The sequence below is a fragment of the Candida dubliniensis genome, chromosome 3 (assembly GCF_000026945.1).
Source record: "Candida dubliniensis CD36 chromosome 3, complete sequence".
NCBI classification, from domain to species: Eukaryota; Fungi; Ascomycota; class Pichiomycetes; order Serinales; family Debaryomycetaceae; genus Candida; species Candida dubliniensis.
In genome coordinates this window covers 1236029-1256341 of record NC_012862.1, presented here as the reverse complement: position 1 = coordinate 1256341, position 20313 = coordinate 1236029, and the positions used below count along the sequence as shown (strand labels likewise).

At 30.2% G+C, this 20313-nt stretch overlaps 6 protein-coding genes across 6 annotated transcripts; 3 read left to right on the top strand and 3 right to left on the bottom strand. All coding sequences in view use genetic code 12, as the record gives it.

The window, feature by feature from the left end:
• Positions 1–365: 365 nt before the first annotated feature.
• On the bottom strand, positions 366–2078 carry CD36_85410 (serine/threonine-protein kinase, putative; the record flags this gene model as incomplete). Its single annotated transcript, XM_002419401.1, has 1 exon — positions 366–2078. One exon carries the CDS (start codon positions 2076–2078, stop codon positions 366–368), a length of 1713 nt encoding a protein of 570 aa, XP_002419446.1.
• Positions 2079–3445: 1367 nt separating this feature from the next.
• On the bottom strand, positions 3446–5728 carry CD36_85390 (hemolysin, putative; the record flags this gene model as incomplete). The annotated part of the gene is made up of 1 exon (XM_002419400.1): positions 3446–5728. The coding sequence occupies one exon, from the start codon at positions 5726–5728 to the stop codon at positions 3446–3448; it is 2283 nt and encodes a 760-aa protein (XP_002419445.1).
• A 2386-nt stretch (positions 5729–8114) lies between these two features.
• CD36_85370 (phosphatidylinositol N-acetylglucosaminyltransferase subunit, putative) lies at positions 8115–10055 on the top strand (the record flags this gene model as incomplete). The annotated part of the gene is made up of 1 exon (XM_002419399.1): positions 8115–10055. One exon carries the CDS (start codon positions 8115–8117, stop codon positions 10053–10055), a length of 1941 nt encoding a protein of 646 aa, XP_002419444.1.
• Positions 10056–10074: 19 nt separating this feature from the next.
• CD36_85360 (uncharacterized membrane protein yjl163c homologue, putative) lies at positions 10075–11862 on the bottom strand (the record flags this gene model as incomplete). The annotated part of the gene is made up of 1 exon (XM_002419398.1): positions 10075–11862. The coding sequence occupies one exon, from the start codon at positions 11860–11862 to the stop codon at positions 10075–10077; it is 1788 nt and encodes a 595-aa protein (XP_002419443.1).
• Positions 11863–12915: 1053 nt separating this feature from the next.
• On the top strand, positions 12916–14056 carry YST1 (40S ribosomal protein S0; the record flags this gene model as incomplete). The annotated part of the gene is made up of 2 exons (XM_002419397.1): positions 12916–13005; positions 13361–14056. 2 exons carry the CDS (start codon positions 12916–12918, stop codon positions 14054–14056), a joined length of 786 nt encoding a protein of 261 aa, XP_002419442.1.
• A 2280-nt stretch (positions 14057–16336) lies between these two features.
• On the top strand, positions 16337–20080 carry CD36_85340 (mitochondrial ATP-dependent protease, putative; the record flags this gene model as incomplete). Its single annotated transcript, XM_002419396.1, has 1 exon — positions 16337–20080. One exon carries the CDS (start codon positions 16337–16339, stop codon positions 20078–20080), a length of 3744 nt encoding a protein of 1247 aa, XP_002419441.1.
• Positions 20081–20313: the final 233 nt, after the last annotated feature.

The window sequence follows — 20313 nt, the reverse complement described above, 5'->3', positions numbered from 1 at the left end:
ATAGAACTGATAAATAAATGGATAATATGGAATTGGTCTTTACTTTACTTTACTTTAATGATTTGTTTAAATTGTTATTTAGTATTTATTTTTTTTGTTTTTTTTTTTGCTTTGTTTAGCTTTTTGCTCTTTTTTGCCACAAACTTTTAAACAAAATCAAATAGAGATTGACTAATTAATTACGCTATTGAAATCTTACAATTTAAACATTTTTGAATCAAACAACGAATGAGTTGAATGTGTATTGAATTGTATCTAATAATTACAATAATCAATATCATACATGCTTTACTAATAACACTTTTTGCCTCCTCCTCCTCCTTTTCCTTCTATATAAACTAACTTTATCTCTTACCCCCCCTTATTCATGCCATTCCAGCATCTTTTAATCGTTTAACTCTTTCTCTTTCTTGAGTTAATTTATTTAAATCTTCTTCAGTGACTAAATGATGAACATGATCTTGACTAGGAATAACTTGATCTACATCAACTAATGTATAACAATGATGAATTGATTCCACAAATGGATCTTTAATGACATCAGGCATATAATATCTTTTTTTGGGATCTAATATTAACATATTTTTAATTAATTCTCGGGATTCTATTGGTAATAATCTTAATAATCGTTCAGGACCAACTAATGATTGATAATTTGTATGTCTATCGTGGTCGTTAATAGGTTGGTTGTTATTTATTGATAATCCATTAATATCATTGGCTAATCCACCATTGATATCGTTACTATTACTATTACTATTAGTATTAGCATTAGCATTGTTATGGTGATGGTGAGAGTGAGAGTGTTGGTTATTTAATTGAGGACCAGCGAATGATCGATATGAAGGATCAGATAATTTCGGTAATTTCCAAGGGAATCTTTTCAAAATCATACAACAATAAATTATAGCAATTGACCATACATCAGCACCACGAGGATCATAACCAACTCCTAAAGGTTCAAATACTTCTGGTGATAAATAAGGATCAGATCCAACAACTCCTCTAGCACGAATCAATTTATAATTAGGAGCTAACATAATATCATCAGAAGTTATATAATATCCTTTAGGAATTTCTTTACGAAATTGAACTGCTGAACCAAAATCAATTAATTTTAATATACCAAATTTATTAACCACACAATTATCTAATTTTAAATCACGATGAGCTAATCCTTTAGAATGTAAATATGCTACTCCATTAATAATTTGTTTAAAATAACAATATATTTCATTATGTTCCATTAATCCACTCATTACTAAATTGAAAAAATCATATTGACAATATTCCATAATTATATAATAATCAGGATCAGTTATTTGTTTGGTAGTATTTGAATAATCTTTAATTAATTCAAAAGTTCTAATAATATTTTCATGTTGTAATACTTCACCTACTTTAAATTCATTAGCTACTTTAATTTTATAATCAGATTCTTGTTCATTAGTCATTCGAGCTCGGAATTTTTTAACAGCATATATCTTGGTAGGATCATTTTTAGATGTTAATAAATTGACTGATCCACTAGCTCCTGTACCTAATAATTTCCCTGGTGAACCGTATTTAGCAAATAAATTAGTGGCATTAGAAGAATTAATTGGTGCCGGTTTACCAGCACCAAAATGTTTTTGTTTTTCAAAATGATGTTGATGAAGAAATGACAGTGATGATTTATCATGGTGGTCACGTGGTTTGAATTTTTTAAAGAATCTTTTTAATGAAGGACCACGATGGGTTTTCATTGAAGTTGGTGAATGAGTAGTACCAGTAGTGCCAGCAGTACTTAGACTTGATTGACTCATATTACTATTTATACTAGGAGTAATATACATGGGATTGTCTGTATTGTTGCTGTTATTGTTATTGTTGCTATTTCGAGAGTGGTTAGGATTATGATTACCACCTATAATAGGATTATGTCTAGAAGAAGATGTTGTTGATTGAGGTGATGCCAGTAATGAAGAAGTGTCTCTTTGTTTAAGAATTGTTCGATGGGATGTAGTTGATTTAATGGGATTATCTTCATTCAATGAAGATGATGAAGAAGAAGATGTGAATATATTTTTGAAAGGCATGTGGGAAATAAATCTCGATCCATAGGAAAAATGTATCCTATGTATGTATGTATGTATGTGGGTGGGTGTGTATAAACTAATGATTATCCCTATAAGATTGAAACTATTAAGTATATGAATGAATGAATGAATGAAATACAATTTGTTAATACTAATTATAATTCCAAGTAATAATAATAGGTTCTTGTAAGTGTGTGTATGTTAGTTATTTTCTAGAAACGAAATTCGTTGAATAAAAATTATTATTAGTAGTGTAATGTTGGAAAGAAGTTGAAGAAGAAGAAAATTTGTCTCTTTTTTTTTCGTTCGTTCCAATGCAAGTAATTTCCAAACTCGGAAAAAAAAACAGATGGTGGAAGTGGCGGTGGAAGAATATTTTTCAGGGCAGAGGAAAAACAAGAATTGGGGCGAAGCAATGAGAACTGGTACAAGGCCATCTTTTCAGCTTGGTGTGGGGTGGCGGGGTGGGAACAAACGGGAATAAAAAAAAAAAAGACACCTACATTTTGACGGTTACTGTGTCTTTGATGACTAACAATAGGAGTAACTACTAGCAACATTCCTTGCATTGTTATAATTAGTTGCCTATAACCAATAAAGTTGGAAATTTATATTATTGCCCTACATCCGTTCATCCAATAATCTATCTTCTCTTAAAAGAATTTGTCGAATACACTCTTGATTATGAAACACTTGTTATACATTTGATTAACTAAGAGTTGTGGTTGAACCCCAAAACCAAACTTAGTATTACAATTAGCTAAGTTTTTTATTTAAGAACTCAGGCTCCCACGTTTACTTATTCAATTCATTTCAAGCGTTGCTGAAAGAAAGGGGGTGGGATCTTTTTTTTGTAGACAAACTAAAAGCGCCTTTTTCATTTTCTTTCGTCATGACAAAACTGGCAGGTTGTTGTAGGTAGAACTAGTAATGATGACACAATACTGTTTTTTGATGTCAGAAGTTTGACATAAATCAAAAGACGATAAACCAACACTCTTTTATCGGTTGTTCTGTCATCGCTGTCACCAGGTTAGCCATAATTGCATCATAATTAAAGTTTCTTACACAGAAATATTCTTGGTTTATGAGGAGGACTAACTTTTAAGGTGTTCCAATCAATCTCTTGTTAATATTCTTTACATCGAAATTGCTTGTTTGGAATAATAACGAATTATATTATAAAAGCAGTTAAATAATTATATATTCTGAAAACAATAGTACAAAAACACACAACAATTAAACAAAAAAGACAAACATTTACAAACAAAAAAAAAAAAAAAAACCTATTAATACTTAAATCTTGGTATGTAAGATGAGAAAAAATATATCGACAATCATGCTATTAGCAGACCTGACCACCTCTCCTATTTGCTGCTATTATTACTTCCAATTGAAGAATTTCTACTACCATTACCACTATGAAGTAATGATTGAGTTTGTTCATCAGTTTCATCATCATCGTCTCCTAATTCTAAACTAGTAGTAACTGATTTCAAAGTAGAACTTGGTGATTTTTTCAGTTTCTTTTTCAGTTTTTTAGATTTCTTCGATTTGTGTTTCTTATCATTTGATGCCAAATTTTCAATAGCTAAGGCAATTTCATCTTCACCATGAACTTCATCATCATCATCAACATCAGTAACATTCTCAATAATAACTTTCAGAACCCCTTGAACATTAACAACTGATTCAACAATACCTCCTGTCTTATAAGATCTTGATTCTTGATATTCTGGAATCGGTATATCAATATTCTCACTACCATTTGATTGATTAGTATGGCTAGCATTACCGTTCATTGGAATATCAATATGATGATGAGAACCATTTTCACCATGATAGCTTTGTGGATTATTATTATTATTAATTTCTGATACATCACCTTCGCTTTCCATTGGCATCAAAAATTTAGGACCATGTTCTCTTTCATCTAATGATCTTCTTTGAGCTTCTTCTAATGCCCCCTTTTCAGTAGAATAAATGGTTCCAACTTGTGTCGGCACTAATTTAGGAGAAGTGATTTTTTTCATCGACTCTATTTTATCTTGATCAGGTCTTTTAATGGTAACAAATTTCTTTTTCGTTTCTAATGGATTTGAAGCAGGATTCTTAGGTTTCCATTTAGATGCAGGTAACCCAGATCCAGTTCCAACACCAGCAGTTGTTGTCACTTCATTTTGATCTTGTTTACGGTTTTTGGTGTTATTATTATTTGTTGTGTATGTTATTTGACTCGATTCAGAACCTTGTCTTAATCTTTCACTAATATCCAAAGGTGGTGAAATTCTTCCACCATTTCCATTTCGTTGAACTGATGAATCAATCGAATTTCTTTTTGAATTTGGATTACTTGAAGAATTTCTTTGATATAAGGTATGTAAATAAGACGTCAAATTTCTTTTAGCCAAAGGTCCAGGATGTTTTCTTTTAATATTTTTATTAATATCAATATAAACATCAGATTCATCAACAATTTCTTCACCAATCAATTCTTCAATGACATCTTCTAAAGTTAAAACACCAACTGCACCAGTTGGTTCCCCTGGGTTTTCACTAACAACAATCATATGAGATTTACCTTCTTGAAAATAATTTAAAATATTCAAACATGATGTATCTAATCCAGTTTCTGGTAAAGTTGCCAATGGGAATGAAGCAACTGGTAATGCATCCTCTGGATCATAACTGATTAAAACACGTACTAACAACATCCCAATAAAATTGGTTGGTTCATTAGGTAAATGAATTGGAATACGAGAAAACCCGGCATTAAAAATTTCTTCCACGGTTTTTTCATCCAATAAAGCATCAGCACTCATAGTGAAAACTCTATCCATTGGTGTCATAATTGAACTAACAGGTTTTTCTTTTAAATCCAAAACAGCACTAATAATGGTGACTTCATCTTGATTCAATCTTTCCACCCCCATGGTTTTATGTAAAGTAACCAAAGTTTTCAATCCCGATTTCTTATAAACCGTACCATGATCTTCACCAAGAATATGATCCAATAACATGGCACATGGGTAAGCCACCGGATACATAATATACATCAAAACCAATACAAATGGAGCAAATAATGACCCAACTTGTAATCCATATCTAACACAAATGGATTGCGGTATTATTTCACCGAAAATAACAATAGACACTGTAGATGTTACAACTGCAGGCCAACCACCACCGAGACAACGATCCAACACAATAGGTAAAGTTTCATTGGTAATGACATTAGATAATAATAACGTAACTAATACCCAATGTTTACCTCTACCGATCAATTGTAAAACTTTTTTAGCATGTTTACGTTCAGTTGAATCACCACTATGAGCAATAACTTTTAAATAAACTTCATCTTGTCCCATTAACCCAAGAGTTAAACCAGCAAATACACCACCAGCTAAAACAAGAAAAATCGAAGTAAATAAATTGATATAAAATTCTTCAGGAGTTAATACTGGTCTCTTGGTTTCAGTAGAATAATCGCCACCATGACTAATATGGCCAATGGGGATTGATTGTACTAATTTAAGAATGTTTGAAAAAACAAAAATAATCTTAGCAATAGAAGTATTGCTACTTATGGATGAGGTGGCAGTAGTAGTAGTAGCATAATTACCTAGTGAAGATAGTTTATTTTTGGACATAAATGGGATAAAATTAAATAGATTATAATCTAATATAAGTAACGTTTGTAGGAAAAATAAATTAGTTTACTAGACAAAAGAGAGAAAGAAAGATGTTAGTATAAACCAGAACGAGTTATTCAAATTTCCACTTCCACCCGCAAAAAAAAAGAATCTTGTTTGATGAGCTATCAATAGTTGATTGACGATATTTATTAAACAATCTGGAATTTAGTGGAGTTTGCACAGTCAACGATGAAAAAAAAAAAGAAAATAACACAAACAATTAGAACAATGCAAACTTATCTTCCAAACCCGTGTAAAATAAATCTGTCAACTCTTGATTCTTATTATACTTTTCTGTTGCAAATTCGTCAACATTTCAAACAACCTGAAAAGGGAAATGAGTAGAAACTAAAAAACATGGAAACATACTTGAAATTAAAAATAAAAAATGGTTGGGTAAATTTGGGAAAGGGAGTAGGGTAAGGTAGGATGAGGGATGAGAAAGGGATTTCAAATCAATATATATATATATAAATGTGCGGAATAAATAACTAGTAATGAAATAAATAAAGATTGATTCCTTTTCTAAATCTTAAAAAATAAAACTAAAATGACTGTAAATGTGATAAACTTTAGTATATAAATAGATAGTAAAGAAGGAAAGTAAAAAAAAAAAAATGGGACAACGGTTGGTAATAAAAATTGAAAATGGCAAACACTAAATTTATATATAATTTTCTGCTGAATGAGTGAGTGGGTATTGGTGGGTGGTAAAAAAGTGAAGGAAGGAAGTTTAATAATAAATAAGAAGAGAAACGTGACATACAAATTTTTTAGTTAAATTTAAATTGGTCGTGTAAATTGTGCTAATTTGAGATATTTTTTTTCTTTCTTCTTCTTCAGCAGCAGTGGTCCAACCACAATCACAAAGTAACTAAAATGAAACGACGCGCAATAAACCACAATTATATTTTTATCCGCCCAAACTTATTTTGTCCTGGAATGCCATTATATAATGGGATTCCAGGGTCTATCATTCAATTAACTGTTGAATAAGGACTAGTATCAATAGTATAAGTTGTTGTAGAGTTAGAGAATTACTTCCCCCCCCTTATCAACGAAAACCTATAGCAATACTACATAAACATTAAGTTTTTTCTTGGAAAAACAGAATTCCAGCAATCATCATCATCATCATCGTATAGTAATTTATTATTATAATTTTTGATTAAATCCGATGCAATGAAACAAATACAAAAAAAACAGACTAAAGCAACTGCAACATGTCACACAACACAAAACTAAATCAACAACTAGATATAGTCTTTATTGAATACCCTTGTAAAAGTTAAAAACTATGAATGAAAACCTATCCCAAGGCTTGTAAGGCACATTTAAGTCACTGAGGACGTTACCCATTTAATTCTTGTTTATATGATGAAAGTTTTCATTGATTTTTTGGTATAAATTGGAAATTGTCGCTTTAACCGCTAGACTTGGTAAAGAATTTGATCGACATTTACTATACACAAAAAGTGGTTATTCGATCCCAATTAGATCACTCTTGTTGTTGTTGTAGTTCTGTTTCAATTAAGGTCGTGTGCTCTACCTTTGTAGGATAGTCAATTTACGTCATAGGTTTATATTTGATTAATAAACCTTGTATTAGTTGACAGGATAGTCTTATCATTAAGGTTACTGAGACATCGCCACCGAGTGGCATAATCTGACCCAAATCAGTAGCAGCAACAGTGCAAGGCATTTATTTCTCAAAGTTTAATTTAGACATACACTTATAGATGGAGAGATTACTACCTGGCTAACTATCTAGGTTTAACTTGTTTAGAGTAATTCTCTTACAGATTGGCCGTAACATTGGTTGTCAATGCTATGGTTGCAACAACAGGTTGTTCGTGTAAAAGAATAACACGATTGATCAATTTGCACGACGTAGATAATATGTGTGCGTGTCTTCTCGGGTTATTTTTTTTTTTTTTTTTTCATTAGGCGTGGCTGTTTTTAAATACGGACAACCCATTTGCAAAACTATCCTCATCATCAGGTAAACCCTCTCTCCAATTTATCAACCCAATGATATAGCTTCATATGGAATATATAGCTTTTACATTTATTGAAGATTCCATACTACTACGATTGTTCTTGGTATTATTCATTCTTTTGGTCATATATGCCGTTATTATATACCTTGTGGAAACATTATTCATTAACAGATATCCCTTTATAACCATCAAGACAGCAAAGATTGAACCTTCACATTCACATTCATCTTCATCTAATAGTCCTAACATTAATCAAACAACTAAATTACTTAATCGTGAAACATTTTATAAGAATCTAAATAATAGTTCACAATATTTACGTCGTGATAGTTATTCAGCCAATGAATTCTACTCAATCCGCCCATCCACTACAAATATATTTTCCTAATGATTTGAAAACTCATTATCAAGATCAGGGTTATTGGTTAGGTTATAAATTGAATAATATTTATATTGTCTTCAGTTTAGTATTTAATGACAAGGATTTGAAACTACCTCCTGAATTATCAGATTTGACAATAATTGGAACCCATAACCATAACAAGAAGACACCAAAACAGGAAGAAGGTGATAATTATTATGATTTACATTTGATTTATGACAATGTCAATCAATTATTAATAAATCAACATCAAACTTCATATTTAATTTATTTTGATCCTCCTAATTTTCAAAATTTAGAATATTTTTCAATAACACCAATATTATTACAATCTATGGGACCAAGACTAGAAAAATGTCAAGATTATCCATTATTTGACAAACTAAAACAATTTGAATATCAAAAACTCCACGCCACTAATAAGAATCAAAGTTTCATATCGGATGATTTAGTGCTTGATAAAATCAATCATTTATATCGAAATCGATTATTATATAAACGATTCCATTCAAATCGGTCATTTAGTGCATTAACCCCCCAAAAATTCAATTTTTTCATTATTCAAAACATCATTATCCCAATAATTATATTTATTCAAAAATTGTTAATAATATTGATAACAATTATCAATTATAAAGTTTTAAATTTGAAATCAGATTATGATGGATTAAGTTTAGTGGGGATATCTCGAGTTTTCCGTCAATTAGACTTACGATTAAAACAATTTAATTATTTCCCAACTCAATTTTTATGTTATTATTATGATAAAAATATTTTATATTCGGAAAATTCTTTAAAATTACCTATATTTAATGATAATTTAAATATTAATAATTCTAATTATATTAATTTATATAATTCAATTTGGTTAATTTTCAATGATATTTTAATAGGCGTGACATTATATCATGTGATAATGGATAATTTCGAATCAATTATTAAATTTATTCGATTGACAATTATGGAAAAATATTTATTTATGGAATTAATGAAATTGATTACTTGGATATCAACGGAAAATCCTGCAGGGTTTAAATTGAATACTGATTTAGGGAAATTTTTAGGAGATTTATATATTTGGACAATTGGATTTTGTCAAACTATTGTCATGAAACTTGATAGAAATAGCAGTGATTCTTTCAATTATATTTTATTGATCGACAAAATACTTAAAGTATTATGTTATTATGGAGGTTGTTCATTTTTATTGAGTTTTTTAATTGATGGGATTAATTTAATCACGTTACATATTTATGGATTTTATTATTGTTCAGCTAAAATATATCGACGTCAATTAGAAATCATCAAATCATTATTTCAATTATTTCGTGGTAAAAAATATAATGTTTTAAGAAATAGAATTGATAATTTAAATAATTATGAACTTGATAGTAACACCAACTGTGCTAATGATAATTCTAATTTTGAAATTGATCAATTATTATTGGGGACATTATTATTTATGATGATGATTTTTTTATTACCGACGGTATTTGCATTTTATCTTGTATTTTTCATTATGCATTTATTAATTTTAATGTCATTTAATTTATTAGAAAATTTACAAATTATAATTTGTTTTATTCCATTATTTGTTATATTGTTAAAATTGAAAAATTCTAAAAGATTACAAGGTGGGATTAAATTTGAATTTATAAGATTTTATCAAGGAATGACAATTTTAAAATTATCTAATAAATCATTAACTTATCAAGAGATTTTCATTAATTTTATAAAATTATTTAGAGGAGCAAAAAATTTCCGTGATTCAATATTGTGGAAATTTTTATTAGGACAAATTGTTAAAATTAAATATGATAATAATTTAAAATTTCATTATTTAATGTTACCACAAGAATATAGTGAAACTATAAATATTTGGAAATTTGTCAAACAATAATATACATTTCTATAATGCATTAGGATCTTGCTAATGAAACTGAAGAATTACTTCGAATCAATCTTTCATCAGTAGTATTGACATCTAATTTCAATACTCGTTTACTAACAACAACAAGAATAATGATAATCGATACCAATAAAGAATATAAAACAAATACTGCTCCAGGCCAACCATTCTTCAAAGTTTTAGAATAAAAATTCATAATCATAACTGGTGCTACGACTCCAACTATATTATGTAATAAAGTATTAGCACCAAACACCACTCCAGTCTTCGAAGTTGGATAAAATTTCAATAATGTTGATTGAGTTGTTGGATGGGCTATTGAACCAACTGAATAAAATGCTCCTAAAGTTAATACTTGAGTAGTTGATTTAGTATATACTAATAATATCAAAAAAATAAAATCTACCAGATATCCAATTAACATTAATGAATAATCAATCATATCTAATTGTTTTTTCAATACTTTAAATTTGAAAATTTTTTTAAGGATTTTATTTTGGAAAATTGGTAATATAACAATCAATATAATAGCTCTTGTTGATGCTAAAACAGTTAATAAATTACCAACATCTTGACTAGACCAATCAAATACAAATATCCCATATTGGATTAAAATTTGACCAAGAGTCATTATCGTCATCATATTGATACATTGAGATATAATCAATGATATAACAACAAATCTATATTGTGACGCCCGATGTTTACTATTTTCATTGATTAAACTATTAGGATAAGTTAATATGACCAAAGGGGAGAAAATATTGAAAAAAATACTCAATTTACTTCTTGTTGTAGTCAATTGTTGGTTATTTAATTCTTGTAATTGATCAGCAGCATCACCACCACCACCACCACTAAAAGCAACAACACCTCTTGCGCTTGAATTAGAAGAAGCTATTGAATTGGCTCTTGATTTTGCTCGAGCTTTGGCATTTCTTGATTCTGGGAATAATGTAATGACATAAATACAAATAATTATATCAATAATGATTTCTATTTTCAATAAGAAAAATTCACTAGGAAGAATAGATGATGAACTAGTAATAGCCCTAATAATAATAGTTTCTGGTTCTTGATTTAAATGTTTACCTATTGAACTTATCCAATTACCAAATATTGGTCCTAATGATTGACCAATGAAAAGTGATGACATTCCTAAACCCAAGGCATAAATTCTTCCTTGAGATTCCACAATATCAGAAATATATGATCCAATTAATGCAGGTACCATAATCGTCCCTCCACACATTGAAGAAATCCATTGTGCTGCTAATAATGATTTAAATGGGAAAGTATTATAATGATGGAATATAAGATATGAACATAAATGAGATGTTGTTGCCGATACAAACATGGCAATGAAAAAAGGTTTCCTACCATATATATCACTTAATTCTCCAGCTTTAGCCACAGGGATTAAGGAAACTAAAGTACCACCAACCATAGAATACATTTCATATGAAGAAACTAATACTTGAGTATCAATAGGATCACAATAACCTTTAGAATTAGCTACTGTATTACAAGCTAATTTAAAAAGGATAATTTGCTTAACTCCTATAGTAGAAGCTAAGGCAATCATGAAAATACAAATCACTAATCCAAGAATATAAACTGACGGACGATTGATCCATGAGATTGCTTTATTGTTTTCAATTTGTTCTCTTAACCAAACAACGTCCTCATCTTGTGATGAGTTATCCAGTTCTTCTTCTTCGACGATTGCTTGATAGGCATCATTGGCTGCCGTTTCTAATAATGCCTCACTTTCAATATCTGGTTCCACTGATGTCATAGGGAGCTGGACAATTTGTTATAAACAAAGAAAAACAAAAAAAAAAGCTAAGAATACCAGTCTTCTATAAATAATAATAAAAAAAAGAGGGACAGATCGAGTGGTGTGGTCTAAAACAAGTGTTCTAAATGTGAATTAATTGTGGTTGATTAAGTAAAATGACAACATTACTGCTAGAGTACTTTTAGCAAGAGTTTGTATTTGATATTACGAGAATTCTATATCTAAGCTTATCAATTGGGTGCGGCATCAAAAAAAAAAAAAAAATGAAGAGTTACAAATCAGAGCGGGATTGTTTATTGCTGTGGATATTCTCATTTTCCCAGATCTACTATCTCCGCATATTCGTATACACACAGAAAACAATCCATAAATGCTTATCCTCAACAGCAATTAACTGTAACAAAGGCACTAACATCCTTTGGATATTACCACATACACTCACCTAGTACAATTCTGTTTTTAGTTTATCAAGAGATAATGTGTGCCTAGGGGGTGTTGACCTTACTAATCAAATAAACCTCACTGGCTATATTTGTAATTGCAAAAACAAAGGTTATATAAGCGAAACGAAGATTCTATTCTAAGTTTGTTTTACTTCAACATACTATCAGATATTGCTTATAACGCTTACTTCTGGTGTATAGTAAATTATGTGTGGTAAAATATTGCATATGGTAGTAGCTTTATTCTTTGTGTTGTACACGTGCATGTACAACTTTTTAGGGCTTTAACCCTATAACGTACTGTATATATTGATTGTATTGAATGTTGAGATCTATCTAATATTAACTATGCGCACCAAATAATTTTTTTTTTTCTTTGCTTTGTTTGGCGCACTAACAAATTTGTATGGTAAAGCTCCCATACAAATTTTTCTGTTTATGTAGTCAAATTTTACTTACTACGAAGGTTCAGTCCACACACTCTCTCACTGGGTACACTACTCACACACCAAAGGAAGAAAAGAAAAAAGAATTTTGAAATTTTTTCAAGTTTTCACGTACTTAGATTTTTGTTTAACCCAATATCAACAAGCATATAATAGAGAACATGTCATTACCAGCTTCATTTGACTTAACTCCAGAAGACGCTAAATTGTTATTAGCTGCCAACGTCCACTTGGGTGCTAAGAACGTTCAAGTATGTTCAACAACATTTTTAAGTATTGGGAGAGGGAAAGACCATTAAGGAAAGGGAAGAGAAAGAGAAAACAGTTTAATCAGAGACTAGAGATAGATATTCAGCTTAGTTTATTTATTTTTGAGAGGATACCTATAATACAATGTTAGCAATGAATTGGGGAATGTAAGAGATCAGATTTGGAAATTATATGGTATATATACTAGGTTCAACGAATTGGAATATCAAATCAGACTCAACATGATAGAGTAATCATTAACTTTGCAAGAATCGACTTCCCTGTTTTTTCCTTGATGCCCATCTAAATACTCCTTTATTATGGAATATCGTTTACTAACAATCCTTCATTTTTTAGGTTCACAACAAACCATATGTTTACAAAACCAGACCAGATGGTATGAACATCATCAACATTGGTAAAACTTGGGAAAAAATTGTTTTGGCTGCCAGAATCATTGCTGCCGTTCCAAACGCTTCTGATGTTGCTGTTTGTTCTTCAAGAACTTTTGGTCAAAGAGCTGTTTTGAAATTTGCTGCTCACACTGGTGCTACTGCCATTGCTGGTAGATTCACTCCAGGTAACTTTACCAATTATATCACTCGTTCTTTCAAAGAACCAAGATTAGTTATTGTTACTGACCCAAGAACCGATGCTCAAGCCATCAAAGAATCTTCTTATGTTAACATTCCAGTTATTGCTTTGACTGACATGGACTCTCCATCTGAATACGTTGATGTTGCCATTCCATGTAACAACAAAGGTAAACACTCTATTGGTTTAATCTGGTGGTTAATTGCCAGAGAAGTCTTGAGATTAAGAGGTATTATTCCAGACAGAACTACCGAATGGTCAGTTATGCCAGATTTGTACTTCTACAGAGACCCAGAAGAAGTTGAACAAAATGCTGCTGAAGAAGCTAAGACTGAAGAAGTTGAAGAAGCCCCAGTTGCTGAAGCTGAAACTGAATGGACTGGTGAAACTGAAGATGTTGATTGGGCTGATTCTGGTGCTACCCCAGCTGCTGAAGATGCTGCTGCTTCCAACTGGTAAACAGAGAAGTTCCAAGAAGAAGAAACAAGAAAAGAATAACAACAACAACAACCAAGTAAAGGTTTAATGATGTATATTATCGATAAGGAGAAGAGTGATTTCTTTTTAATAATGAGGATGCCATTTTATACAAATCCACTTTAATTAAAAGAAAATAATAAATATAAAATATATATATATATAAAAAAAATTTCAAAAAAAAAGGGGTTCAAGTGTATTTCTACATAACTTTTTTTTTATCATCATCATTTTGAATTCATGTTTAATATTATAGTATTATATTATATTATATCTGTGCGTCATTACAGTTAATCATAGAATCTCTATAGTAAATTTGCTTCTTGGTATTCGTTCATATAGATGTGATACTGTTGAAAGCAGTGGTAGCCCTAAAGAGTTGATTTCTGAAAAATGGGCACGCCAAAGTTTAACGTAAAACACTATAAAAATAAAGTTCAGGCATCACCAAAAATAAAAATTTTTCATGAAACCTTTTTCTTTTTCTTTTTCTTCTTCTTCTTTTTCAATTAATCAAGGATAGTGACTAAAAAATATTTCAAAAAGAATATAAATTTAAAAAAAAAGAATAAAAATACCAATAATTTCAATATGAATTACGTTATTACAAGATCTTATCATTGAGATTCAATTATACCTCCTCAATTTTTTTTTACTTTGAGGCGTTCAGATACTGTGAAAGGTTCTCTTTCATTGGTATCGTTCACTTTGAATGCTTCGTTTTCCTTTTTTGTTTATGCCTTTTTTTTCAACATAATCATGGTTTTCCTTATGAGGTTGTTAATGTTGTTTCTCGATATAAATGATATATTTCTTTTTAACGTTATTTTTCATGTTGATTTTCCCATGATTTAATAATTTTTTTTTTTTTAAAGGCAATTTTTTGTTTTTTTGGTTCTTCCGAAATTGAAAAACCTGGTTTATCGTATACTTCTTTGAATGTTAATAAGATTTTGTACTTCATGCCCAGGTGATATTTGTTTTCTTCTTGTTGTTGTAGTTGTGATAGAGTAGTCCTGTTCTTTAGGATCTGCTTTGACTTGAGCTATTCAGTTTATACATTAACAAGAAATTTTTACCGACTACTTGCAGATCTGTGTTTTGCATATCTAGATTATCTTTACGTGCTAGGTTTGCTTAGTGACAATTGAGGTAATATTTGTTCTCGTTATAACTCAGTGGTTATCAGATTAATTGTAGTGCAGTTTCAATTTGGTTTGTGTTGCAAGTTTTTTCGGCCGACCATTTTTAAATTGAAATTTTTGCCAAAAAATGTACTAATTTAAACCAAAAATGATTCAAAGTTTAGCTATGAAACTAGAGTTTTTACTCATTTTACAACGACTAAATAGAACTGGCTTTTAGAAAAAGTAATGAATGCCTGAATTATTCCATGGTCATTACAGGACTGAAATGGTTATCATTTTAACCGTTTAGGTTGCAATATCAGGGTCTCTACAAAGGATTTACATCCTGAATTACAATTACTATCAAATCATTGAGGCTACCCCCCTTCTTAAGCTAGAGCCGAAATATTGCTCCCAGATAGTCAACAAACTTCTGGTGTACCCCACATTGGTTTGGCTGATATTGATAGATTTCTAATTTGACAGTGGTTCCTCGGTTTAATCATAACGGAAATATGTGCGCTAAATTATTGAAGTTTATAATTGCCAGTCCACAATATTATTTATAAGTGAATAGTCAAAGTTGTATAATGCTGCAATATTATCATCTTGAGAAAGCAAGGTTTCAGAGTCTAGTTTATAAGTTTAATTGATTTCCAAAACGTAAAAGAGGGATGAAGATGGCAATAAATAGACAGAGTAGGTTGTAAGAAGTCGTGTGTATGTGTATATGGTGGAGATAGAAGAAAGGCAACGCAAAGCAATAAAGAAAAAAAAAATCATATTCATTTATCTTTTGTGCCTTTACACACGCACTACACTTTCACTTATCTTGTTTGTAATATATGCCCCACACTTGATCATTGATCAATTTCGTAAGTTTGTTCACTTTTTTTTTTTTAAAATACCCTTACCCACTCACACATTCATATACATATAACTTCAATATTAATTATCAATCAACCCATTCATATCCATACCTACACTCTCAATATCACACTTTAGAAAAAGAAAAACATTTTAAACCCCCGAAACAGTACAGTATTTGATACAATCTGGAAAACATTTGAAATCATTTCATCACAGACTTATAAAAACGTTACAATTCAGCAAAGAACCTTAATCTATCAAGATAATGGCCAAATATAACAACAATAATTATGCCAATAAGGCAACAAATTTGAAACAACAAGTAGTTTTACCTACTTATACTTTGGATTCAAATTTGGTTTTATTGCCAGGTATAATGTATAATGTAACATTTTCAAGATTTAAAGCTGCTGCCTTATTATACCGTTATAAAAATTTCATTTCACAAGTCTCCATTATTAACAACTTGTTAAGTGAATACGATTTTAATAGTGGCAACAGCAATGAAGAAGAACGTTCTGAAACTGAACAAAAGATAGAACAATCTCTGTTGGGACAACCAGAAACTTATCATGAGATAAACCCTAGTGTGATTTCCACGGAAGCAGTTGAAGGTATTAAAGAGTTTTTCCAATATGAAACCAATATGAAAACTGGCCGAGGAGGAAAAGGAGAAAAAGAAGCTAAATCCACAAATGATGGTATCAAAGAATTTGATTGGTTAACATTAGCAATCATCCCAAATTTAGATAAAATCAAGGATCCAGAAACCAACTATAGTATTGGAGATGCAGCAAAATTGACCAATGTGGTTACTGTTGCTAGGATTATAGGTATCGTCGATGATTCTACCAATATTAAATTAACTTTACAAGCAATCACTAGAGGAGTGCAAATAACTGATGATAGTAAAATGAATCAACATAAAAATGGGTTGAAAACGAATGAACAAGTCATTGGAATTGATTGGAATCATAATGTTTCCGATTTAAAGGGAAAATTCAATGCTTTGCAGAAAAATTATCAACAATTGTTTCAATCAATAGATAAATTCCTTATTGATTACCGTGAAGCATTAGATTATAATAAGAATAATAGCAATAACAAAAATGGAAATTTATCTTTAATTAAAGGTAATGCTACCATTAACAATAATAAAAATTCAGATGATAAATCAAATCAAGACATTAAAAGTCAGAATTTATTGACACTCAATCCTTTAGCTAATGCTTTATATATGCAATTAGTTGGTTCAAAAGACTTCAATAAGGCATTCCATCGTTTAGAGAAGTTATTTTCTCAGGTTTCTAAAAATGATGAATATAAAATTGATAATGAAACTTATTTACGATTAGTTGATTTGACATGTGGGATTTTACCATTTCCAAATTTTCAAAAATTGGCATTATTAAATAAATATAAATTGGATGATCGATCAGTATTAATCAATGAAATGATTTTACAATTGATTCAAATTTTTGAGAATTTGCAAACCAATAATTCATTTGTCAATAATTGGTTTCATAGTGAGGCAACAAATATTCAAAAGGCAAATGTTGTCGCCAATCAATTGAAATCAATTAGAAATTTATTGGAAGGAATGACTAAGAATCGACCAATAAAATCAAATAAAAGAAATCCAGGACCAGCTTCATCATCAGGTCCTTCATTTTCCAATGGCAAATCTTCCCCTGGTAGAGCTAACGCTAGACCAAAATCAAACCATCAAGATGGATTTAATGGAAATGATGGTGATTACAATGACGTCGATGATGATGACGATGGGGATGAAGATTTGAAAGCAATTTTTAATTTCATTAAACATAAATTACCCACAATTTCAACCTTATCTGCCGATTCAAAACGTTTAATTCTTAAAGATTTCAAACGTGTTAAAGCATCAGCAAATTCTCCCGGTGGAGGTGGTAATTCTGATTTCCATGTTTTACGTAATTATTTAGAAATTGTTATGGATATTCCATGGGATAATTATGTGACTAAATTCAAATCTAATAAAGATATTGATTTGAAATTAGCTAAAAAACAGTTAGATGATGATCATTATGGATTAGAACACGTTAAAAAGAGATTGATACAATATTTGGTGGTATTAAAATTGTTGGGTATTAATGCAGAAAAAGATCAATCTGATAAATCACAACCCATTAAGGATAACTCCAAAGACTCACCAAATTCTAGTTCAAAAGCATTAACAAAATCTCCAACATCATCGTTATCACGCAAAACAATATCATCTATTGTTATAGCAAACAAAGATGAAACATATTTAGCTAAACAACAAGCTAAAACCACAAATCAAAAATCAATTACTGAAGCTAAAACCAATCCTTCAACCACTATGATCACCTCCAATGAATCTATTCACGTATCTAAAAATAATAAATCACCAATAATCATGCTTGCTGGACCTCCAGGTACTGGTAAAACATCTTTAGCTAAATCAATTGCTTCTGCTTTGGGACGTAATTTCCAAAGAATCTCTCTTGGTGGTATTAAAGATGAAAGTGAAATTAGAGGACATAGAAGAACTTATGTTGGAGCTATGCCCGGGTTATTAATTCAAGCATTACGTAAATCAAGATGTATGAATCCAGTGATTTTATTAGATGAAATTGATAAAGTTATTGGTGGTAATAATTCTGGAGGAGTTAATAAATTCAATGGTGATCCTTCAGCAGCGTTATTAGAAGTATTAGACCCAGAACAAAATAATACTTTTATTGATCACTATTTAGGATTCCCAATTGATTTATCACAAGTAATATTCATTTGTACAGCCAATGATCCATGGAATATGACAAGACCATTATTAGATAGATTAGAAACGATCGAAATTGGTGCTTATGATTATAATGAAAAATTAATTATTGGTAAAAAATATTTATTGCCTAGACAAATTAAACGGAATGGATTCCCAGTTGTTGACACCAAAAAAATGACAACGGTGGTAGCGGGTAGTAGTAATCAAGATGAATTTATTAGAATAAATGATGCTACTATGAAAAAAGTTATACTTGATTATACCCGAGGAGAAGCTGGAGTTAGAAATTTTGAAAGACGATTAGGAACATTGTGTCGATTTAAAGCCGTTGAATATTGTGAATGGTTAAATAAGGATATTAAAAATTATAATCCCATAATTGATGAAAATGATTTACCAATTTATTTGGGAGTTCCATATTCACTGGGTGATGTAACTACTGAAGGGACAGTCGGAGTTGGAGTTGTTCATGGATTATCATATAATTCTGATGGATCTGGATCAGTATTAGTTTTTGAAAGTATTGGATTTGACAGAAGAATCAGCAATAAAGAACACAATGGTGGAAATGGAGCTACATTAAATATGACTGGTAGATTGGGCGAAGTATTAATGGAAAGTGGTAAGATTGGATTAGTATTTATTAAACTGATGATTTATAAAAATATATTAAAATTTGATAACAACAACAACAACAAACATTTATTGTTGGACAAGTATAATAATTTGGATATTCATATGCATGTTCCTATGGGGTCAGTATCTAAAGATGGCCCCTCAGCAGGAGTAACCATGGCATTACTGTTTTTATCAGTATTATTAGATAAACCAGTACCATCAGATATTGCCATGACTGGTGAAATCACTTTAAGAGGGATAATATTACCTATTGGAGGAGTTAAAGAAAAATTAATGGGAGCTCATTTAAATTCAAATATTAAACGAATGATTGTACCTCGAGAAAATCGTAAAGATTTAATAAAAGAATATAGTAGAAGTATTGAAGAAGCTGGTGAAGTATTAGATCATCATTTAATTAATGATTTAATTAAAGATAATGAAGATAAGGAATTTAAATTGACTCAAGTGGAAGAATATTATCAAAATAAATATGGTATATCTTTGTTTTATGCTAAAGAATTTTATGATATTATTAAAATTGTTTGGAATGAAGACGAAGTGTTATTAAAGCAAGATAATTCAAGATTACTTGAATATCATATTTAAATGGTGGGGCAGGGCAGAAGAGTTGGCTTAGCATTTGTAATTTCTGTGTTTGATTTGTATTGAATGTAGTATAATAATAAAAAAGTATTTAGTATTATTAAGATAGTAGCAGTTATTGATTGGTTAGTCGGTCGGTTGGTCGGATAATAATTATTGATCACGTGCCACCAACTTTAAATTAGTTTTCAGACGCGTTTCAAAATATAATTATTTTTAACCAATTAACACTACCC